Source organism: Phascolarctos cinereus, unplaced genomic scaffold (assembly GCF_003287225.1).
Source record: "Phascolarctos cinereus isolate Bilbo 61053 unplaced genomic scaffold, phaCin_HiC Scaffold_5;HRSCAF=322, whole genome shotgun sequence".
In the NCBI taxonomy this organism is placed as follows: domain Eukaryota; kingdom Metazoa; phylum Chordata; class Mammalia; order Diprotodontia; family Phascolarctidae; genus Phascolarctos; species Phascolarctos cinereus.
Window position 1 is genome coordinate 212,528,236 of NW_027555958.1, and position 25,676 is coordinate 212,553,911.

Consider the following 25,676-nt stretch of genomic DNA (forward strand, 5'->3'; position numbering starts at 1 on the left):
GAATGCAATCTAAATTAAGTAAACATTTGCCTAAATATTTATTGTGCAATTATGTCTCTTTTAGAATTATTTTTTTCCTAAGGCTAGCTTGTTAACATCACCATTCTTATAGAATTATAGGATCTTTCAGTTTATCAAGATCAGAAAGAAGTACAGATTCAGAATATGCCAACAAGGCATCTAAATAACCAGGCAGAAAAATAAATGAACAAACACAAATACAATGTGATAGGTGGGTAAAGAAAGGAGGAAAAGCAATTATTTGATGTCTAAATAATATGTCAATTATTTAAATAGGGCACTTAAACTAGTCACTCTAATGTTAGTTTGCTGATTCTTTCATCATCTTCTCATGATGTAGACAAGGAATCATTTAAGATTAGAACTATGGTTAGAAGTGACTGTTTCACTAGAATTAACTTTATGATCTAGGTAGGTCCTGTTTATTGGATTTTTAGTTATGGAGGGACAGTGTGAAGTAGTAGATGGAGAACCGACTTTGAAACAAGCAAGATTTGAGTTCAAATGTGACATGTATTGGTGCTGTGACCCTGAGCAAGTCATTTAAATTCTCAATGCTCTAGGTTACTCTCTAAGAAGATAATTTGCGAAGAAGGTGGCAAGCTGATTGGATAGTAGAGTTTCCTAATTTGAGAGTAGTTTTGGGCAAGTCCAGTCCAGAAAGGGACTAGATATTCGAAATGAATTCGGGGCTTTGTTTTATGATAATAGCAGTTGGTATTTATGTAGTGCTTTAAGCTTTCTTTCTTTTTTTTTTTTTTGGCAATTGGGGTTAAGTGACTTGCCTAGGGGTCCCACAGCTAGTAAGTGTCAAGTGTTTGGTCTGAGGTCAGATTTGAACTCAGGTCCTCCTTACTTCAGGGCCAGTGCTCTATCTACTGCACCACCTAGCTGCCCCCATGCTTTAAGCTTTTCAAAACACTACATAGATGTGATCTCATTTCATCATTTCAACAGTCCTGTTAATTATGTAAGACAGATATTATTATTAATCCTTTTTTTTTTTTTACTGATGAGGAAGCTGGGTGCTGGAGAGGTTAAATTCCTTGCCAAGGTGACACAACTAGAAAATTTTGATAGTGGCATAAAAATCACTTCTTCTCAACTCCAATTCTTGCCGCTATAATAATATACTATAACATACTGCTTCTTTGAATGAAAGATTTCTCACTGATAAGGAAAAGTAATTATAGGAATATTGTTCTTTATATGAGTATGTTGATTTAAGGAAATAAGTAAAGCAAATATGTGAAAATCCAGAGTTATATAAGATAAAACTTTGCAAATGTCTGTATGTTATAAAGGATTCTTTAATATTCTCTCTCTCTCTCTCACACACGCACACACACACACACACAATTTCTCCATGGAATGCTTTCCTTTAAGTATGGAGCTTCCTTAGAAATTAAAAAAAAAGTATTATGCACAGAAAAGAGTGTACAGGTAAAATTTTAAGAGTACCAGTTGTATGAAAAGTGAGGAACAGCTGGACTAATTTAAGTCACTTTTGTACCATTTAAATAATTGACATATTATTTAGACATTATGTAACTGCTTTTTCCCCCTTTCCTTATCCACTTGTAATTTTTTTTCCTACCTAGCTATTTAGGTACCTTGTTGTTATGTTCTGCATCTGAACCTCCTTCTACTATTGATAGATTTTTAGATTTTATTATCCTGTACAACAAATTGTTGAGCTTTGAATTGAATCAGTTTGTAGCTGTGAAATATTTTGCTTTGCATAGGCTGGGAATATAAAATTTCATTCAGAATTAAATGAATAATTTTGAAATCATATTTCAGTCAAGAAGCATTAATTTAGCACCTATTACGTGCCAAGTCCTGTGCTAGACTCTGAGGGAAAAAAAAAGGACCAAAATTAAATGACCCTGCCCTCAAAGAGCTTACATTCTACAAAGAAGAGACAATATATACATATATAAGTAACTAAAAAATAACTGTAGGGTAATTTGTGGGGAGAAACACATACATAAGTAAATGCAAAATATGTACAAAGGAAATGCAACGATTTCTGGGAGGAGTGTGGTTGGTGAAAAATACAATTGAAGAGACTGGGGAAATTAAGAAGGGCCTAAGAGACCCAATGTGAATTATACTTCGAATGAAGCTTGGGATTTTACACATAGAAGTGAGGAAGAAGGAAAGCATTCTGAGCAGAAAGGATAGTTTGGGCAAAGACAAAGAACCAGGAGACGTAATGTTGCATTATGTATGTGCAAGAGCTGATAGATAAGTTTTGAAATGTAAGGAGTAAGGAATACTGTGGGGGAGTGGGGGGATGGGTGTAATGGAATCAGTCTAGGTAAATACTGAACAGGAGAGCTTATGTGTTATCCCACGTTCCATAATATGAAACCACTTATTCTTCCTGAGTAGGGGAGTTAAATGGATAGATATATGCTTCCGTAATACCAATCGATAGTTTATGAAGGATGGATGATAGAAGAAGGAACTGAAGGTAGGGAGACCAAATAGGAGCCTATTGCAGTCATTCCTGAAAGAGGTAATGAGGGCCTGAACTAAAGTGATTGTATGTGAATGGAGAGAAGGAAATGGATAAGAGAGCTATCGTTGAATTAAACTTAATACTGCATATAGAGGATGAAAGAGGGAGAAGAGTTGAAGATGTTTTCCAAGGTGTGAACCTGGGTGAATGGAAGGATTTCAAAAGAAATTGAAAAGATAGGTAGTGGGTAGGTTTTTCAGGGTAAGATAAGGAGTTTCTTCTGGAAATGTTGAATTTTAGATGACTGTAGAATATTTAGGGGAAGATGTCCAGCAGGCAGTAAGAATGAGCTTAGGAGAGAGATAAAGGCTTGATCTGTGAGCCATTCACATAGAGATGACAATTGAACCCGTGGGAGCTGGTGAGATCAACCAGAAAGAGAAAAGAAGAAAACGAAAGTTATTTCTACTCATTTGTCTTGAACTCAAAAATAATTTAGCTGAAATTCTTGAGATTCATACATTCCTTGGCATTTATTTTCAAACTTGTTTCTGTCTTGGTGACTCTGAGTTGACCTTTTCCTGTGAAGTAACAGATAAATCTATTTGAAAGCTTTAATATACAGGCACTCCCAATTTGCTAGTTGAGTACATTCCAAAAAAATATTTTAAGTCAGTTCTTTGGGTCTTAGAAGAGATTTTCCCAGAGAAACAAAATGATAAAAGCTGGTTGGTTTCCCAGGTCAGCTACAAGGCAGTTTGTGGTACAGTGGAAGGAAGCAATGACTGTAGAGTAGGAAAACCTGAATTCTCTGATGCTTACTGCCCATGGGACCTTAGGCAAGTTATTTAACATCTCTGGGCCTTAGTTTCCTGATCTATAAAATCAGGTCACATTGGATTAGATGACCTTTCTATACCTAAGTTAATGCTTTTCTTAAAAAAAGAAATACTTGGGGCAGCTAGGTGTCATAGTGGATGGAGCACTGTTTTTCAAGTCAGGAGGACCTCAGTTCAAATGTGACCTCAGATACTTGACACTTACTAGCTGTGTGACCCTGGGCAAGTCACTTAATCCCATTGCCTGGCCAAAAAAAAAATACTTTGTTTAATCAGCCAAGATCTCCCATTTCAGTCTACTCCAATAGAGAACATGAGAAAAACAAAACCTATTACAAACATGTATAGTCAACCAAAACAAATTTTCACATGGGCTGTGTCCATAAAGAATTTTCTTGTTCTGCATTCTGAATCCTTCACCACTCTTTCAGGAGGTGTGTAGCATGTTTTTTCATTAGTCCTCTGGAATCCTGCTTGGTCATTACACTGATGAGGATTCAGGACAATAGTATTCCCCATTCCTGAATTTACTTATTTATTTATTTGCTTACTTACTTGAAACAAACACATTATGAATCTGGTGACTTGTTTTGTTAAATGCACTTCCAAATTGCTTTACACAGAGAATCAGCATCTCATCATTAACAGTTAAAACTACAAATTTAAAAGAGAGTGCTTACTCAAGTTCAGAGGCTAGCTTTTTTACATTGAGCAGCACGTGCTGAACCTGGGTGATGCTTCCAGGCAAAGGTTGCCCTATAGCCCAAGGCCATTGCCAGTGGGGCCCATGCTATAGCTGCTGCCCCTCCTCCCTCCTTCCTTTCCCAGGTGGGGGAGGGCAAAATCAAAGGTCAGGGGTAAAGGGTGAAAATCCTCTTGACTCAAGGGAAGGCAGTGATCAGGTTGTACAGGTGTTTTAAAACTCCTTAATGATCAATCACAAAACCTCCAGAATCTGCCAAGATATTTTCAGCTGTTCTAACTTTCCCTGTAACCTCCGTGAAGGAGGATTCAGAGGTACAGAGGAAAGGGAGTAAGTAAGCCTCAGGGAACCAAAAAGCAACTAGTTTTCCCCAATTCCCTAGAAGAAGGAATTAAGCATACACTTCTGGATAGGGCGTCCATCCTTGTCCTCTGTGCTGTGGAATGTGTACCCAGTTCCATGGCCTTGAACCAACCCTGTGGACCAAGAGCCTGAGAGCATCAGGCTGAGTGTGAGACAGCCTCATAACTGTCTGCCAGAAAAGCACCTCCAAGCCTTGGTGCTTAGAGAACGGCTCCAACTGCAGAGCAAGAAAGGGAGCGAGAGGAGGCTTACATACCTTCCAGTCTTGGCTGGAGAAGAACTTAGGGTTAGGCAGTTTTCCCGTAGAGGCCACCAAAATGATGTGGTTTAGGGGTTCAGGGGTGCTGGGACCCCAAAATCACAACACATGGGTCCTGTCGAAAGAATTTGACCCAAGCCTTCTTTCAGCCAAAGACAAGGTTTATTAGAATATCTGTCATATTGGGCAGACTCTTAAGAAGTCTGAACATTAGTAAGCTATTGGCTAGATTATAAAAATCTAAGCCCATGGCTAGATTTTAAGAATCTAAGCCCCTTTTCCTGAATTTATGTTCACTCCTCAGATTCCCATTCTTTGCCATCTCAAAAAAGTCATAAATATCTTTTTACATATTCTTAGAATTTGTTTTGCTCAGGACTAATCCCTCCCTTAACCTACCTTTCCTTTAATTCCCCTTCCCCCTCCCCCCTTTCCTGCCTATTTTCCTGTTGTGTGAAATGGATTTTTGTACTCAACTCTGTGTGTGTGTGTGTGTGTGTGTGTGTGTGTGTATGTGTATGTTCTTCCTTTGATCAATTCAGATAAGAATGAGATTCAAGTGAATCTCAACCCCTTATCTCTTCCTTCTTGTTTGTGTAGATATCTACTTGTGCACCCTGATTATATTAGATAATTTTTTCTAACCTTCTCTTCCTTTCCCTTTGCTCTCCAGTGTTTTTCTGTTCTTTTTTCTTTCCATTCTTTTCATAAGATCATCAAGACATAACAGAACCACTCATAGGCCTTGTCTAATTGGACTCTTTATGAACCCTAATGATGATAGAGTTCAGAGGAGACACGTATATAATTTCCCAATTTGAATGTCAGCAATTTATCCTTGTTCAGATCTGCATCAATGTTCATTCATGTTTACCTTTTTATGCTTTTCTTTGCTCTTGTGTTTGAACTTCAAAATTTCTCTGCAGCTTTAGTCTTTTCATCAGGAATACTTGGAAGTTCTCTATTTCATTAAAAATCTATTTTTTCCCCTGGAGAATTAATGCTCAGTTTTGCTGGATATGTTACTCTTGGTTATAAGCTCGTATTCTTTGCCTTCTGGAATATTGTATTCCAGCTTCGCTGATGTTTTATAATGGCGGCTGGCAAATCATATGTGATCCTCTCTGTGGCACCTTAGGACTTAAAATCTTTCTGACTCCTCAAGGTATTTTTTTCCTTTGGTCTGGATTTTTACTGTGGTGATCCTGGGAGTTTTCGTTTTGGAATTTATTTCAGGAGGTGATGAAGACCAGTTGAGAGATGTTGAAGGCCTGATTTATGGTGGTGGCTTTATGATTGGAGAGAAAGGAACATATTTGAGGGGTTTTATGGAGATAGAAATTGCAAGATCTGGCAACCATTAGGTAGAGATTAGGTTATTGGGGAAAGGAGAGTGAAGTGTCAAGGAAGATTCTGTAACTGAGATGATGATTGCTCTTGACAGTTCTAGGAAGTTAAAAAGAAGAGATGATTGAGGGGGAAATATGAGTTCCTTTTTAGACATGTGAATTGTCTGTAGGACATCCATTTCATAATGTTCAATGTGCAGTTTGTGTTGCAGGATTGTAGCTCAAGAGAAAGACTAGGACTCAGTTACAACCAAACTGCATCTTATTTTAATTCTTAGCATCTTATTTTATTGTATAAATAAATCAAATCCTTTTTATGGATACTCTTTTTACTTATGTTCATCATTATTGCTACAAAATAAGATAAACAAATGGCATTTCTGGTTACTTTCAGAGAGATGATTAAACCATCTCTATGTCTGACTCTCCATAGAAAACCTGTGAGTCATACTCCCATTTAACTACAACTTTATTATGTTTTTTGATTTCATTTCTGGAGAGATTATGTATGTGGGTTAGTTGTTGCAGTATTTTGCCAACTTAGTTTGGGAGTAAATATCTTGGATGAACACTGTCAATAGTTTAATATTTGTAGATAATCTGAAAACTGTACTGCTATTAGCACTATCTGTTAGCTTTTTTATCTTTGTACCAGTGATACTGTAGAAGTAATATCATCTTTCTCTGGTGCCACTTCTATTTCCTCATGTAGCACAATGCAGACAGATTAGAAAACAAAAATAATGACTCCACTGTCTTTTAAGGAAATGAGTTTGTTATAAAAATCTTTTCCAATCTTCCCCATTTTTTATCTGTTAAATGTCCTCTTTCCATTTTCATAGTTAAATGTTCTTGGAATGATTTTGTATAAATGAGTCTATTGCCAGGATTTTTATAGAGTTGTGGATATAAAGATGTAATTCAAAACCAAACATCTACACTTCTTCGGATTTATATGAAAAAAATTTTAATATACTACATGTTTAACATCTTTATAGCGGGAAACCTGATAACATACAAAACATTCGATATTGCTTTTCGTGGGGCAAGAGAATTACTTTTAATTAAATTTAGTAAGTTTAATAAAATTTAGTAAAATTTAGTAAAAGAGAATTACATTTAATTAAATTAGAATTTTAGTTAAAGTAAAGTAATACATTATAAAATGTATTAGATGAAAAGGAAACACTATCATATTGTACATGGTGGAAGTATCATGCAATAATAGTATTTTCTTTAACAGAAAATCTGAGAAATCTATTGCAAAGCATTTTCCAAAAGCTAATTCGTTACATCTCTTAACACTTTTGAGACAAATCACTTTTGCTGTTTATCTTGCTCAAGGAGAGAAAATAAAGCACAGGACAATTAAGTGACTTGATGAAATTCTAAAAGTTTGACCTTTCTATCCATGCACAACTACATGGATGAAAAAAATGTTTATTACCCAGATTTCCACAGGAATCTGAATGGACATCCGTTAGGGCTTATCCAAAAGTTTGTACATCTGAAACAGACAATACAGATGTAAAGTAAGTTTAAAAGAAGAGCAGCTTGGATTCTTTTGAGAAATTGCAAAGCACTCCTACTTCAAGATTACTATAAAATTAAAGGCCTGTCTTTTCAATACCACCGTTTTATCTGTGTTGCTATATGACAGTGAGGCACGTAACATCATTGTTTCCAAGGAATCAAAGTTGAGCATTACACAGGCAATGGTAAGGTGCATGATGAGTCTGAGAAGGATACAAAATGTAAATTATGAGAAACCCTTAATAAGAGTTAGAGATATCATCAAAGAATTGAATGATAGAAAGACAAGATAGACTGATCTCTTAGTAAGAGTAAGAAATGTCACATGGAAAGCCAGAGAATTCCATTGGTACCTACATGATATTGAGAAATATTGGGGAAGACCCCCAGAATGTTGGGTGAACCAGCTGTGGAGAACTTTGGGAGAAAGTGGATAGTCACACCATAAAGGTAGGCATGAATATATCATTTGTATCATAACCCCTGAATTGATGAGATCACATGTCCATTTGAGTATTTGAGTATGTAAAGTCACACAAACAAAACAATAACACCACTTCCAATAAACCCAAACATCTTCATTGCTGAAGTAAAAATTAAAAGTTTCTTGAAATAATTGCTCCAAATAGTTCATGAATCAATACTTATTCTTTACTCATGGAAATGTGTGCAGTGTAGATGATTTTTTTCTCCTTCATTCATTTTCTACTAATTTTTTGTTAATAGTGGAGGTGCTTCTTGATAAAAGAGAAATCACAAGAAAGGGGATAATTGATTGCTAAATGAGTGGCAAGTACTAAAATGCTCAAAAAAGTGTTATTATATAACTTCTATTTCTGTTGATTTACAATATTTTTTTCTTGCTTATGCTGACTGAATACTGTGCCTTGGAGATTTTGGCTTACTCTTTAGTGCCTCAAGACCTCTCATCTAGGCATATAGACATCTAATTGCTTTCTGGGTTAATTTGATGGGGAAGGAAAAACTAGTCTAGTCAGCTCTTCTTAAGTAGCAAAGTGTTAGCAATACCTGTTTCCCCCCTTCTTTTTTCCCATTGCGCACAAGAAAGAACAGAAGAAGGTACCATACTCTTCTGAGAAGGTTCACCTCTCTAGCTTTATGTTCTTTTGACTCCCTGCTGTTTCTTTCTCTCCTTCTTTTCTTCACTGTTAAATCTTTTGGCTTCCTCTCCTATCTCTCAAATACCTTTTCAGTGGGTTAAATCACAGCCTCCTGGCTTTCAGTGACTCACCTTTCAGTTAAAAGGTAAAAACTTCCCAAATTTCTCCCATGAAATTATAGATTCTTTTAAAATCATACCTTAGTCTCTAAATAGTTATGACTTCCCATATTTTGTTTTACCTTTTTTAGTCATAAAATAGTTATATGCAGATGAACTAGAACCATAATTCCCTATATCTCTAAGATCTTCAAGAAATTCCAGCATTTCATCTTATGTTCTTAAATTGTGGTCCTTCAGACACATGTTTTTCTAGTTTTTAATAAATAACAGTTCTTCCTATGCCCATTTATACCATCAAACTATTTACAAATGAAACCTCATCTTACATATTTTATGAGGTGATATGAGTTTTTGTATTAATGCCACAGTTCATTTTTTATCAAGCTCTGCTCTGGTCCTATCTGAAGGCTATGTTTCTTCCTAAATGTCTTTTAGCAATTTTTATTAAATGTAAGTTGTTATTTTTACTTTTTTTGGATTCAAAATGTTTATCTATAAGAATGGCAATATTTCATATATCTTTTAGCAGTTTATTTGAAACTTTTTCTTTACACGAAAGTACCTTTTTTACTCTTTTAGCACTCAAATTACATATATATGTGTGTATATATATTTATGTGTGTGTATGTGTGTGTATGACGGGCCCTAAAAGAACAAGTATCCTATACTTATATAGCATAATATGCCTTAAAAAGTCAATTTCTTATATTTATTCATGCACTTGTTGTTATTTATATGGAAAAAAAATAGGTTAGAATCAGCAATAATACCAACCTAGCACTATTTGAGTAGCTCAAAAGATTCTGACATTTATATTTGGAACACAAATTGCAAAGAGGGCTAGTTGGAGCCAATCCATGTACTTCTTGAATAGACAAAACTTAACACTGACTGTCATATATCTGAATACTTATGCAAGCTATCGGCCAGCTATGCATCTGGAAGATATGTTTTGTTTAAAGAGTAATTCAATTCAAATTAGACCATGTGAACATTATTAGCAAATAGTGTAAAATGATTATATTTTCTTCTTGAAGTCATGCAAGTCTTTTTTGGGGGGGAGGAGTAGGTAGTTGGGGAGGACTACCTTACTAATTACTTACTACATCTTTGCTAAAGACTCAATATAATTAGACATGTTAGTAATTATAATTAGTAAGTAATGCAGTCAAGTGGAATCTTTATGTTAAAAACTGAGCAGTTACTTGTAGCAAAGACCCAAAAGTACTCAACACTTTTCACCTCTTTTTTGTTATAAGGAAATTACAGGAAAAAAATAGTTTCTCCAGTGAATGATAGGTCTTGGTTTAAAGTATTAAGTTGCTCAGAACTTAAAGCCAGCCAACTCTCTTAGCCCAAGCATATCCGTGAAGGTTTGACTTTCAGGGTTATGAACTGAGTTAGAGGAGGAACACATTGGACCCTAATGGAATGTCTGATTATGTCTGATAGGCCCTCGTTCAGTCTCTGGCCCATTGTATACTTGAGGGATTCATTCTGAATTTTGGCAAAGGCCTTCTGAGGAAAGAAAGGCTTTTCTTTGACTTGGCAGCCATGAAGCAAACCACAGAAAAACTCTTAAACTAAGGTGAAAAGTGCATTATATAAGTATACCTAATATTCCTGAGACAATGTTACACGATGATAGAGAAATAGAGTAAGACAGATATATCACTACTGCCTGCTCTGGGCTGCAGGGATGATGTATAGGTGGCTTCAGGAAGTCACCAGGAGATGGTACCCTTGTTCATTTTTGTCTTTTCTCTACAACCAGTGCTATGAATTCAAAATGAGATTTATATTTTCTAAGAAAATATTTTCTTTAATACTAATACATAGCTGCATCATTGAGATAAATAGGCCTTAAGAGATAATAGCAGCTAGGTGGCTCAGTGGATAGAACACTTGGCCTGGAGTCAGGAAGACATGAATTTAAATCTGGCCTCACACATTTACTTAGCTATCTTACTCTAGGCAAGTCATTTAACCTCTGTTTGCCTTAATCCACGGGAAAAGGAAATGACAAAATACTCTGGTATTATTTGCCAAGAAAGCCCCATGGACAGCATTAGTATGCTGCGGTTTATGGGGTCATGAAGAATTGGACATGACTGAATGACTGAACAACAAGAGATACTGGAAAAAGAAATAGAAGCCATAGAAAGCTGGGATGATTGAATATATATCTATCCTTTATCTCATTTAGAAGTTTTTCAACACTTCTTTTGCTCTTATCAGTTTTCTAACTTGCACTGTATTTACTTCTTTTAAATTACTCACACCAGGTTGGTAGCCTTCTTGAGGCCACTCTGATATTTCTTACTATTTCCCTAGAAGTTTGTGTGGTGTTTTGAACACAATGGACATTTAATAAATACTTGTTGATTGAATAAATATCATTATGCTTTTTTTAAGCCTCCTGTTTCAAGAATCTCTGTCTCCTTTTTTAATTAGCTAACTCAGAAGTCAGGTTAGTTAGGTTCTTTTACTATCGGGTTACAGATGTCGGTACAGCTAGACTTGGGATTTATATACGTCTCTTAAAGCTTGATTCTACAAGTTAAGGAGATGAAAGCTTCCCCACACACTCCTGTGACTATCTCTGTCAAATCAAAGTAAATCAGAGCAGAAGGTTAGAAGTATTTTCCCCCCAAGGAAAGCAGTGTGACAACCCTTTCTCTTTCCCACTCTAGTTTTGATTGTATGGTGACTCCCATGCCATATGGATTTTAATTTACTGACTTTGTGTTTCTACTGAAGAAGTTAGCATAATTTGTATTAGTGATCAAAGTGGATTGTTGTGGACAGAAATGGCTTCCTAAAAGTTTATTACATGGAAACATATTCAAACATAAAAAAAATCTATTTTGAAACTTTAAACTACATTTTTCACATGGTTCCTGAGCAATATTTTCACAAAGAGCCTTATAATGTTAAATTATACTGTCTAAAGTTTCCTAAGCAGGTCAGCACATTCAATAGGATAATGATACAACTTTGAAATGTGACATAATTAATAATATCATAGAAAACAAGTTCCATTATGACTCTAAAAAAGTCTGATTTAGCTTTCTAAATTCTTAGTCATACTGCATGTGGCTTAAAATTCTAAGTTTCCAAGGCAAATCGGGATAGCACTTGATAGCTGAATATATTCAGAATAGATTTATATGTTGAGAATTCTGAATTTCTCTTATTTGAAATAGATAAAGAATAAAAACAAAGAAATATACTTTTTACAATTATTTTAACTCATTGACTTTGAAGAGAAAGAGCATTATAGACAGTCATCATAAACAATGTTACATTATTAAATTATCTGTTTATCTATCAAAAATGTAGATCCTGTTTATCAATTTAATCTTAGATCTATTTTGAGTAAATTCACAAAAAATTCTGTTAATAGCTAAAGATTAGTTAGAAACTAAATGTATGATTTTATTAATAGAAAGAACTTGCAGGTGAGAAGCTTCCCTTTATTAATGCAGTTCAGCACCTTTTCTGCAACATAATACAGGCTTAGAAAATTGCCTGAAGTATTGAGATGTGAAATGACTTAACTTGCCCAGGATCATACAACCAGAGCCTGTTTTTGATAGAATTTATACTATAGTCTATACAGTATTTCTGATTTCCTTTTTTTTTCTTAAAATATTTCATAAGGAAGAAAGTCATCTGAAAAGAATTTTGATGCTATTATTTTTAAGTTTGTTCTTAAAATTCTGATGTTAACTAATTTTTAGAGAGGTAGTGTGGTATTGTGGCTTTAATAATTAAGGACTACTCTTGTAGTTGAATTCCTGCCTTAGAGAGATACTAGCGATAGGATCTTTGAGGAGTCCTTTAACTTCTCAATGCCCCAGCTAATTTGCTAAGAGTATAACTTGCAAACAAATTGTTTATCTGCATCAATAGACTTGGCTAGTCTATTTTCTGTATTGATGAAATCATAGGTCCAAATTATTCAAAAATACTTTGTCAAAGAACAAACAAAAGACTTAGAATATTTGATTTGTATTTTTTAATGAGATCCTTAGAAGAGGTTGATTATCACTTCTGAATTGGCTAGCAATGGTAGGAGTGAGCAGGCACATCTTTAGGCCTCAGACTTCTCTTGGTTGATGGTTGCATTCCTGACTCTGGACTTTGTCCACAATATCATAAAAACCTCTTCTTCCTGGAAGCTAACTCCACCCCTGAACTTAGCACATTGAAGTGCCCTCTGCTCTTATTTTTTCTCCCTCTGATTAGCCATTTCCTTCCAAGACTTCCATTTTATGGAGGATGCCCAGGCCAACTATTTCTTCATTCCTCTGCAGGCTGCACTCCCAACTTTGGACTTTCCCTGGGTACCCTCATTTCTTCTTCTCTCCCTCCAGTTTTTCAGCTTTCTTCTATGCATTGTCTTTCTTTTTTTAAGAATGTAAGCTCCTTGAGGGCAGAAGCTATCATTCTTTCTCCTTGCATTTCTATTCCCGTTGCGTACTCAGCACAGTGCCCCAAACATGTGATAAATACTTGTTGACTTGACTGAGAGACCATTAATAAGTGTAGGTTTATTGATGAGAGGCAACTTAAAGGCTTAGAGGATCAAGAGCTGGCTTCCAATCCTTCCTCTATTACATAACTGGTTGTGTGACCCTGGGCAAGTCACTTATCTTCTTTATTCCCCAAGCAACTCTCTAAGGTTATAATTGAGTAGGTTCTAGTCCGTATTGGTAAGAGGGAGTTCTTCACTGGGAGCTCCTTACATGGATTAAATCTCTTGTCTAATAAAAAAATCTTTCATAGTATTTCATATGTATAAAATTTTCCACATAATTTGAAGTGTTGGTTTTCCAGGAAAGTTTAAAGTACATTATGTTTTTACTGCTAAATAGAAGGCTGTGATGTTAACATTAATGACTCTTCTTGGGGAGTAATTTTTGCCTTATTTCTAGGCTATTTAACAAAGTTGTAAAACTCCATTATAGCCAAATGAAAACCAAAGTTCCCGGATTCATTGTTGTTATTTTTTTTTTCCCTCCTAAGGGAATAGAACCTGTGAGATTTGAGCTCTAAAGCTGATTTGGAAAGGACCTTAAAGAGAAGGGATGTTTCCTTGCTTGTAATCCATAGAACACAGAATGTTAGAATTGGAAGCACTTTCAGATTACATTGTCCAAAGCACTCATGTTGTAGATGAGGCAGCTGAGGCCCAGAGAGGCTCCATGCTCAGGAATGCACAGCTATTTAGAGGCAGAGCTGGCACCAAGGCCCAGATTTCTTAGGATCTTTGCTGTGTTCTTTCCACTATCCCATGCTGCCTCTTAAATCTAAGTCACTAAGCAGCACCAAATAGTGTAATGGAATCCTCTATAAAGAGATATCCTTGAACTTCTCTCCTTCTCCTCTCTCCCCCTCCCTCTGCTTCCCTCTCCTATCTCCTCCTCCTTCTACTTCTCTCTCCTATTTCCCCTTCCCTCTACTCCCCTGTCCTCTCTATGTTCCCTTCCCCAACCCTCAAGCCATTCTATTAAAAACATAGCTAGTTCATTTCTATTCTATTTCCCCAAAGAAGATATATAGTTTTCAGATACCATTGAGACTTTCTCAATGACCCATCTAGTTTCTCAGAATATTCATCCAGCCTGATCAGATTTGGGGAGCGTGTCTTACCTTCTGCATAGGCGCTTTCCTTATTCCCCATGTACTTCTGCCTTGCCTCCCAATTTACTTTGCTTTTATTTTGTATATATTTTAAATGCCATTACCTATGTTCATCTTTTCTCACCTGATAGTATATAAGCTCCTGGAGGGGATCGATCGCTTTAGTTTTGCCTTGGTCTTCCTAGTGCCTAGTACAGTAGGTACATACTACAGACATAATAGGTGCTCAAATTAAAACTATTGATTAATTGATTCTGTAGTAATTCATTCTGTGGCATTTTCCACATGTAATTTGTTTATTCATGAATTGTGTACATCTTCAATTACCCATATTATTGTTTTCCTCTTGGTTTTTAGAATCTGTTTGTCCAACACGAATTCCTGTAGCAGCCCGTGATGAAAAGGGATTTGACATTCTTTTAGGGTTGGGTGTGAAGAAGAAAGTAAAGAAAAGGATTCAGCTTTCACCAACCAAGACAAAAGCTTATGAAGTAACATCACAAGTTGATTTATCAGAACTTACAAGGTGATTAGTACCTATCAGTCTTGATTTTGTCTTGATTCCTAGATAGCTGCTGGTGTTGAAAATTCACTGAGTCAGTGTTTGTTTGTGTGTGTGTTTTTCTTCAGCAATGTTTTCCCAGAAGGTCTTCCTCCTTCATATGTATATGTCTCTACTCAGAGGTTTAAAGTCAAGAAAAAGTGGGACTTATGGAGAATCGTCACCAGTGATGGAAGGCCACAGATTGCTGTTACCTTAAATGGAGCTGAAAAAACTCTGTCATTTACCACTACCAGCATAATGAATGGCACTCAAGTTGTCGTTTTTGCAGAATCTGATGTTAAGGTAAAGCTATATGGCTATGTGGCTACGCTAAGGATATTTGTGAAGGTGTGCTTGGATATTTTCAGGGGACAGGAAGGAATTTACTCTGAGTTGTCTCTTCTTGAGCATCATCATTTACAATGACAGAAATGCAACAGGATTGGAAGATGTTGATGTTATTACTTTATTGAATAGTGGAATTGAAGGAAGACTGATTTATAAATCTATATGATAGTAAGGTACAATGGGCTTAGTAATGAGACAGCATGGTAGAGCAGTTAGAATATTGAACTAGAAATCAAGAATTGTTGTTTGTTGTGGTTTAGCCATTCGGTCACATTTGACTCTTCCTAGCCTTATGGCCCATAGCACACCAGGCCCTTCCATCTTCCACTGTGTCTCAAATTCTGTCCGAATTTATGTTCATTGTTTCCAGGACACTTCCTATCTATTTCATCCTGTGCCATCTCCTTTTCCCTTTGCCTTTGATCTTTCCTAATATCAGGGCCTTTCCAATGAAGAATACCTGTGTTCAAATCTTTCCTCTGACACATTATCTTCGTGACCACGGGCAAGTTACTTCAGCCTTGTAGCACCTTAGGCAAGTTACCTACAAAGTTATAGGAAAGGTACAAATGTGAAGTGGTGGAAAGAGTCCCCCTCACACTAATGAAATCATAGATCTTTGATGTGTCCACATGTTTTATAAGCCTTAATAATATTAGAGTTGATAGTGGTCGCAGTTTTAAGGATAATTTTTTTTTTATAAAATGAACCTAAATTACATGATATATCAGTAGCAGAGCTTAGATTAGAACTAAAGTTCCTTTCTCCACTTTTATGGTAATCCACAGAGACAATGGATCCTATCCCCTGACATGATGTCTATGCTTCTAATATAGGGAATTCATGGTGTAGAATATAAATCTACAACTATGCATTTTATATTATCTCTTCATTTAATATGCTCATTAAAACTGAATTTTTAAAACTTGTCTTTTTTTGTCTGTATCTATAGACTTTATTTGATGAAAACTGGCATCAAATCCGCCTCTTGGTAACTGAAAAGGATGTAACTTTGTATATTGATGATCAACAAATAAAAAGCAAGCCATTACATCCAGTTTTAGGTATTTATGTCAGTGGCCAAACCCAAATAGGGAAATACTCTGGGAAAGAAGAAACTGTCCAGGTAGGTTCTACTATTCAAATTTTGCATTGCATGTTATTCAGTGTTTGCTGGCATTTACAGTACCATATTCTATATATGATTTTAATTTAATAGTTAATCTTCCTTTTGAAATATTTAGGCCACAGGATTTTTGCTTATTAATAAAATGGTGTACTTTTTGTTGTGAGAGGAACTCAATCCAACCTTAGCAAACCTTACAATGGTTTATGGAAAATGTTTCCCAGGACACTTGAGGATTTCCCACCCTTAGGTTTGCTTTTTCCCTGTAGAAAAGAACATGGTTAGGGCACTAAGTGAAAGTCATAGAATTTACTGAGCCTGAAAGTAAAAGTTTTTTGAAAATAAAAATATCATGTGAAAACAAAATAGTCATGGGTTGTCTTCAGCTTATACCTAAAGCTATTTAAAAAAATAAAATTGAAAACATATTGCTTATGAATGAGTCAGAAATGTAAAGATGGAGGGCAAGAGTTTAACTCATAGGTTAAAATAATAAACCATTTCTAAAAAATGTAGATATTCATAATCTGTAGAGTGTAGTTCTAAATCACAGGCTATGTAATGCAGATACAGCTGTCAAGTGATGGGTTACATTCACTGTTGCACAATATTTTATGTCTAATAATTATAGCTAGTTCAATAGTAACAAGAGGTGAAACAGTTAATTACGAATGAGTGAGCTGCTTCATGAGGCCTTGTCACTTTGGCCCCTTACCTCTATTCAAAGTGTTGTATATTCCTCTTTCAAACCTTGAGCTCTGAGGTGACTACAAAAAATCTTCTGGAATTTTAGGACTCTTTTTGGGGTTCTGAATCATTGTGGGAAGAGCTGGGAAGAACCATCCTAGGAAATCCTCTTTGGACTTGGACCAGTTCTAAGTGTAGGGATATTACAGGACCACGAAAAATCTGGGTTTTGTAGCTCTTGAGAGTTTTTTTTTCCCCTTATCATAATGACATTGTCTCACTACTACCAGGCTACTCTACTAATTTCATCATTGCTTACTGCATTACATTTAATTGAATGCTGTGATTTTGAGCTTCTAACAATTGCTAATTCATTTGAAATTTGTGACTGTGGTTTCTTCTTCATTATACTTGAAGAGTCAATTGTCACATGCCCTTCCTTAAACCATACTTACTTTACTGTGTTTCTGTTTATAGTTTGATGTCCAAAAACTAAGAATCTACTGTGACCCAGAACAAAACAACCGTGAAACAGCTTGTGAAATCCCTGGATTTGTAAGTAGGACAGGTTCACTTTCAAGCATTTGCTTCAGCACTGTTAGAACAAATTAGAAGCAGGTTGATGGTTTAGCCTTCAATTAACATGTATTTTACAATTCATTTTCTCTTTGACGTGAGTAGAAATTGTTACATGTGAAAGAAAACTGCTTTGAGGTTTACTGTACAAAAGGGGAATCATACTATAAAAATTCCTGAATGTGAATGAGAAATGCAAAGAAGGAGTTCCTGTCAGGAAGGGGGGGGAAACACTCATAATAAAAGCCTAGCCCATTTTCTCTAAGATGTTTTTGTTTTCTTCCAGATTATCCCACCAGGTGTTCTTTATGAAAAAAATTATAGTAATTTTTGTGATTGTGATTATTTGTGTATAAAAATGAAATATTTGGACCAGGTCAACACAAACCTAGGATATTCTGTCAAAACACAACATGATGTGGTAGGTGGAGTGCTATATTTGGAATCAGGAGGACCTGGGTTCAGATTTTGCCTTTAACACTCTTATTGGCTATGTGATCATTTTATTTCTCTGTTGTCATTTTTCTCACTGGCAAAATGGACAAGTTGGAATTGACATCCTGTAAAATCCCTTCCTAGGTCTACAATCCTTTTATACTTTGATTTCTATGGCAAGAATGTTTAATTATCCTTTAATAACTGGACAAAATTTTCACTTATTGTGTGAATATTAGCCCCAGCTATGACATGTATGATTATAAACATGTAAATTATTGTGTATTTTTCCATTTACAATGAATAAATATTGATTATTCTTTTTTTTCATTTGTTTTCTGAATTAGACTTTTTGAGTTCATAGAACATGTATATGCAGAAAAAGGAACTCACTAAAATGTAGGAGGAAAAAGCTAAAGGAATTTAACTTTATATAATATTAACTTAAATAATAACATAATTATATGCAGTAATTATATTATACAATAATTAATAATGTGCAACTTGTTTGAATATCTACTTTATTGTGGAAAGGGGAAGGAATACATTATATAGTTAGCATCAAATGTAGTTTGATAATTGGACCACATGTCCTTTCTTAGATAAAGATAGGCTTTTAAAAGATTACAGTAATTTATAATTTGGCTGCTATTATTTGATTATATTTAAATTGCTTTCAGCATTTAGGCCTGAGTTCAGTTTCAGTCTATGGTACTTACTGACTGGTTGACTTTGGGTGTCACTTTACCTATATAAACCTCAGTTTCCTCATCTGTAAAGTATCAATAATAATACTCTGTCTACCTCACAGGACAGTTGTAAGAAAGTGCTTTCCAGACCTTGAAGTAATACATAAATATGAGTTATTCTTATTCTTTTTCCTAAGTCATGTGATAAAACAATAGTATCATTTACTTACATTAAATATGATGATTATAGATCAAATTTACTTAAATTTAATTAGTTATATATTTTGTTTTTGTTCTTGTTGCAGAATGGAGAGGTAAGCCTGAATTATTTTATTCACCTTACAGTGTCACACAAGGACTTTGGGAATGTTAAATATCTTTCTAACAACTGTAAGTAGATTGACCAGTTGGAAACAGCTTTTATAAATGTAGCCATGCACTACAAAATCAAAATTTTCATATTCATTCAAATCATCTTGAGTTGGATTTTCCTTTTAGATTGTTTTAAAATGGAAAGTACCTTTAATATTTTTCTTCCAGTAAATAATACTTATTTTCACTTTAATTACTGGTGTAACATTGGTCATGGGATCATAAGGCTTGAAATAAGGTTATACTATCACCTTGCTGTAGGATGGAACCTGGTAGAAGAATTGGGGAAGTTCCAAAGAGTCTTACTTCTATTCTCTGTTTGCTAACAGGTTTAATAAATTTGATGCTTGTAAGCTGATTCAACAGGATGGTTTCCTTAGAATGTTCTTGAGTGGTAGGCTAGCTTTGGGGGCCAGGATAAGTAATTTACCATTGAGCATTCTCTGTGTGCTCAAACTCAGAGGAACCCATCTATTTCATTTTTAGAGAGGATCTGATGTCTTAACAGTCAGTATGTTTTCTGAACTCAGGTGTTTTCTGTGCTTCTCTTAACTTAAGAAGCATCCCAAGACACTGTGTTGGGCAATCTGTGTCCAGAGATACCTTGCTTATTTTGTACCCCACATTTCACATATAGAGACATTAGCTGAAGAGATACAAATGACGTTGAGCTAATTTATCAGTGCAAACAATGATGGGTTCTGTGCCAAGGATCAAGAAATGTACATGATAGAGTCATTGGTGAGGGATGATATAAGAAATTAATAAATTCTCACATATCATGTTTCTGAACTTGTGTGATCTGTATCAGCAAGTTGGGGAAGTCAGTATAAATGTTTTACCATGACAATTTCCTGGTCACAGTCTCTCACCTGTGGTAGCCTGTTCAAGTGACAGTGAAATCCCATTATAATGATTCATTCAAATGTGTGTTTGAAAGTTTGAAAGGTTTTAAGCTTATGTTTTTGCTTGTTATTAATTTGCTTTGCATAGTGCCTGAATGGTCCCAGTGATATAGGCTCTACCCCAGCTCCCTGTGTATGTCCACCAGGAAAACCAGGACTCCCAGGCCCCAAAGTGAGTGAATTCTCTGATGCAACTGTAATAAAGAAAAGTGGGTTTTTCTTCACACATACACATGTCCATGCACCATTTTCTATCTTTGTCTTTGATTTCAATCTAATATTTTTATATGAACCTATAATTTTCATTGATATAGAGAAATCCCAGTGAGGGAATCTCCTTTATCAATGCACATCTGCAACTAATAGTCTTGAAGAATTGTATCACACAGTCTCAGTAATAACCATTCTAAACTTGGCCTTACATAATTTTTTTTATATGCCCACATTAGCAGTCTTTAAATAGGAAGATGGTGTTATTGTCCCACTGAGAATGGGGCAAGCAGTTTCAGTTTTTGTTTGGTGATAATAGAATCCATGAACTCCATGAGCATCATGCTTTAACCAAGTGATTTTACCTGGTCAAGGTAGATGTATAATTTGCAAAAAAAATGTATAATTTTTCATGTTCCCCACTTGGTAATATTTGGTGTTGAATTGGCAAAATGAAAATATCAAAGGCAAGATAAGACTCTTAACTGATTTTAATGTTGCAAGTAAAACTTCTCATGCCAAATCTAGTGGCTCAGATTATATTAAATAAGAATGTATGATATCAAATTTAATTTAATTTCCCATTTCTAAATTGCTAGCATCACAGTTTTGCCATAACTGGAACATCTTCACTTTATAGTCTGTTGTCCTATTATCAAAACACATAATTTTGATTTTTCTAGCTTGTTAATCCCACGTATAAATTTTCATCATGTGTTTTGTGTTCTGCTTATGATTAAAGTCTAAACCTGAGGATGTTAAATCTCAAATGCAATCACAAAAGTAAAACTGAAAATTCATCTTATACCATTATTGGCGTCATTTCTAAAGTTAGTCTGAGATTTGGTCATAGCAGGCTTAAGTATGTGTTGGGCCAGATGACTTCAAATTCTGTGACTTTAGTTTTAGATTTTTGGATTTGTTATCAATTTGCTTTTGGACTGAATTTAGAGAAGTTAATTTAAAAATATCTTTCATTTAAAAAAGTCAAGCTTTATAGAATTTTAAAAAAAATTTAGACAATTGGAAAGTTAGAATGATTGTTAGTTTAACAAAACTTTTCTTGAACTTCAGAATATGATTTATTAGTGATATTTATGAACTCTCTTGTGTGTGTGTGTGTGTGTGTGTGTGTGTATTTACAACAAAGGGGTATAGGTATGCTAAATACTCACAGACAAAAGTAAAAGAAAGAAGTTAAGTTCTGGTTGCTGAATCATGGAATTCTGAATTGTAGCGGAAATTCCTGTGGTCTGAGGAAAGGCAGATGTGTGGTAACTTAATAGAAGAGAGATCCCAGGCTAGAAAGTACCCTAAAATACTTTTAAAAAGTATCCATTCCCAATGGCTGTCCTTCTTAACTTCTTCCTTATAAAGAGTTTTCAACTTGTCTAGTGAAAGGTTTCCTTTTTCTTTTTCCCCCCCTAAATATTAGAATATTTCTCTGAATGCTAATGAAGTTGCAGGAAAGTTAATTTTGCTGGCATGTGTTTCTATTGTAAAAATAATGATCCATGCCTTGGGAGCCATTGTGGAAGACAAACCTTGTATCTTTTAGAAAGTTTTTACTTATGGAACTGGAGGAAGGGAACACAAACAAATACAAGTACACTTACACATACACATGCACACACACATACTGAGTGTCTTCTCAGGAGCATAAAAGTACAATTATCTTACCTCTACTCCCACTGCCCTAGTAAAGGGTTCTGTATCTCATTTCCCTCTCTCATCTCTCCCACTGGTAAAAAGGAGATTTTATTTGCAAAATATATCCCAGCAGGTAGAGATTACTTGCATTTTTCAGCTGTTGTTTCTAGATTTTTAATTATTCTTTCTGCATCAGATTTATGAATGTAATTTTTTTTTCTGTTGAAGCCCCTTTGGAGTATTGGATGGTACATTAAAATACTATTTCACATCTCCATTGATAACTCTGAAATAAATTGAGCCCTTTTCACTTTTTCTGTTGCATTTCAGGACTCTAGCCAGTAGCCTAAAGAATTGTTTTGGAACAAGGAGATTGGCTTCATGCAGCCTTTTCTGGCCATTATAGGCCTTTAGTTAAAGTTTAATCACTGGACCGTATAGTAATGATTTCTTACCCAAAAGAATGGTCCACATACTGGGGAGGTGACTCTAATTCACTTATACGTGTTCCAGGGACCTTTTAGGGACTTATTGAATGTAAAGAAGCTTTTGTAAGTTTCAGCAGAATGCCCCAAACCAAGCTCCTAAAAGAGAGATGAAGAACTTATTACTTTTTAAATGAATCTTTACCAGAATTGGAGAAAAACGTGCAGTCTTATTCTCATTAATTCTTTTTTGTTTTGTTTGATTTTGTTTTGTTTTGTTTAAATTATTGAGTGAGTGGTAGCTTTCTGGCTTGAAATGCTGGCTGTAGTAATACTCTGGTATAGTCACTGATTTTCCAAAAAATATGCCCAGGCTTATTGTCCATTCTTTGAAGGCCACAGGTTTGTTAGTGGTCAGAGGTTGGATTGTCATAATGACATATTAATTCCATTATGGTTTTTGTTATACTGATGGACATAGCTATTTTGTGATTTATTTATTTACTTTTGTCTTTCAAGGGAGACCCTGGACAACCTGGGAATCATGGTTATCCAGGACAGCCTGGTCAAGATGGTAAGCCTGTGAGTACTAAAAGCTTAGTCATCTATAGTCCTGTCATTGTAAAACTAGCTTTGTATTACTTTGTTAAGTGTCATGTTTCACCTTCTTTTTTTCCCTTTATCTCTTCCCCCATAGGTCTCCATTTCTCCTACCAAATATTGTTGATCTTTGATACACATTCCAATAGTGTAAATGTAGTCTAGATGGTGCCATGGCTTTACTTATTCTTATGGCTTTCTCCTTCATTTAGATGGTAGTTTGTAGGATAAATACAAATTTAAAATTGTTTCAGATGTCACAAGAATATTCTTTCTTATTGATTTGTCTTGTAAAAACATTTATACTCTTTTGGATACATGATTAAAAGAAGAAAACTTACTTTGAAGAATAAAATCTACAAATGAGTCTTCTATCCTGTGTATTTTACTGGTGGAAAGGTATAGGACATCTTGACATACTAAAGATATTAATTCAAGATAGTTGCAAAAGAAATCATCTTTTAAAATACTTCAGGAAAATTCATTAGGAACATGTGCTTTTTGGGTGATATATATCACTTCTTATTTTTTTTCCCCTGATGAATTTGGATTCTCCCATTCTTTCCAAACTGCTATTATATAGGACATTGGCTTTCTGAATGATGCCTCTGTGTGTGTTTCCAAGTGAGAGAGAGAGTGTGCTGGGGAAGGAGCAACTCTTGAACATTTTATCTTAAAGCATTGTGATTAATGTTAAGAGCCTATTGTTGAAACAGCCAGATATAAACCACAAAATGAATGTAGGAAGCCACAAACCTCAAAGGAAGGTTTCACTGACAATATATATCCTATGCAATCTAGGGGCTAGCTAACTTTGTAAGAAAGGCAAATATTTCAAACTGAGGGTGTTTCTTAGAAAAGAGCTGGTCCTTGGGGTCCCTGAAATGTCATACTCTAATCACAAGGAAAACATGAATATTTTCTTTTTTACTTGAAGTGTTTTTTAATGTGTTGACATGTTAAGTTATAGCCTTTTTCTTCCTGCTGAATTTGAAGCCTAACACTAAGTTTTTCCAAATTTTTTTTTATCAGTTTATTAACTCAGTACAGTTTGTTATACTTCATTTCCCTGAAATTTGTACATGTGTCCAAGCAACCAACCACACTTTCTCAGGGAAACCCTTTGCACATTTTGTCTTAAGGAATTCTGATTAACATTGGGAGCTTAATGTTAATATAGTCAGGCACCATCCACAAAAGAAAAGAAGGAACCCACAAACCACAAAATGCTACCCCCTTCCTTTCTTCACTATAAACACTAGTTATAAAAATGTTGTAATCTTGTAAGGATTTTTCTTTTTTGTATTTTGTTATAACCTGGAGTTCTTTTGCCGTTGGTGTCTCTAATTTCATTTGAAGATGCTAGCTAATGAAAGGAACTTGGTCTTTATGTGTATATGTAAAAATCCACATGTAAAATAACAATGGATTAATAATGGGCTGGTCATCAGAAATCTAACAGAATTGCAAAATGTCAGAATTGGGAGATATCTTAGAGATCATTTAGTTTAACTCTCTCATTTTATAGGTGAGGAAACAGAAGCACTAAGATGTTCAGTCACTTCCCCAAGGTCACCCAGACAGTAAATGATTGAGTTGGGATTTGAGTGTAGGTCTTTTGATTTAATATCCAGGATTCTTTTTAGATTGAATTTTCATTGATTGGGAGATAGTTTTCTTCAACAGCAGAATAGTGTTGTTTTTTAAAGCATTTTTTTTGTAGTTTGAAAACAGACCATTAAAAGATAATTTGGTTAATATGTCCTTTTTGTCTTTTGGAGAGTTACTTTGTTCACTAAACTCTTTTAAAATTCATTTCCTTCCCAGGATTTTGAGTTCAATGAAGAGATTTTAAAAAATTGAACATTATTTTAAAGTCCAGGATCTTGTATAGGTCCTTTCTGTTGAGAGAAATAATTATTAATAACCATTGATTTGGGGCAGTTCAGATTTCCCCCATTTCTCCATTCTCATTTCAGGTCCTCAGTCTCTAAAGGTTGAGTTAACCTTTTCTTTACTGGACCCCACTCTGCCTTACAAGGAATCTCGAGTTTAAGGTGAATTCCATACAATCAAGCTTGGGTGGAGATAGACTCTTTTGTCTAAATTGTCCAAGGCTGGAGGTGGTCTCAGTATAGAGATAGTCTCTCAGTCCAAGGGTGACATGATGTCATCCTCAGCCTCTTATTGGAGTAAGCCCACTTCTCTTTGTAAAGTCGACTTCTCATTGATTGTTAACCAGTCAGAGCTGGTTGTCATCCTTTTAAATACTCCTCTTCCAAAAGCGCATATAAACCCTGAGCCCACTGCCATGATGGTTTTCGGTCTGAGAGAGATGGCCAAATAACCATCCTTTTATTAAAATGCTGGCATTATTAACAAAATGATTAAATTGCCCAGAAATTATATCCCTTGAACCTTTTTAAATACCACACTATCAAGAGCAAGTGGACATCTGGAAATGAACTTATGCATATCTGCATATGAACCTTGCAGTGTTATTTAGGAAGTATGGGTAAGATGAGTGACTCAGTGGATAAAACGTGGCCTGATGGAAGGAAGACCTGAGTTCAAATTTAACCTCACACATATACTAGTTCTGTGACCTTAGTCAATTTACTTAACCGCTATTTGCCTCAGTTCCACACAAAAAGAGAATCAAATTCAAGGAAGCATGAATGAG

General features: G+C 35.2%; 1 protein-coding gene across 1 annotated transcript in view; it reads left to right on the forward strand.

The window, feature by feature from the left end:
- Positions 1 to 25,676, forward strand: part of COL21A1 (collagen type XXI alpha 1 chain) — a 235,160-nt gene that overhangs the window by 114,917 nt on the left and 94,567 nt on the right. Inside the window, exons 4-10 of the mRNA XM_078155308.1 lie at positions 14,784 to 14,952; positions 15,057 to 15,273; positions 16,271 to 16,444; positions 17,609 to 17,686; positions 19,137 to 19,145; positions 20,197 to 20,280; positions 22,913 to 22,975. Of these exons, the coding sequence (XP_078011434.1) occupies positions 14,784 to 14,952; positions 15,057 to 15,273; positions 16,271 to 16,444; positions 17,609 to 17,686; positions 19,137 to 19,145; positions 20,197 to 20,280; positions 22,913 to 22,975 (794 nt within the window). The remainder of the gene's footprint in view (positions 1 to 14,783; positions 14,953 to 15,056; positions 15,274 to 16,270; positions 16,445 to 17,608; positions 17,687 to 19,136; positions 19,146 to 20,196; positions 20,281 to 22,912; positions 22,976 to 25,676) is intronic.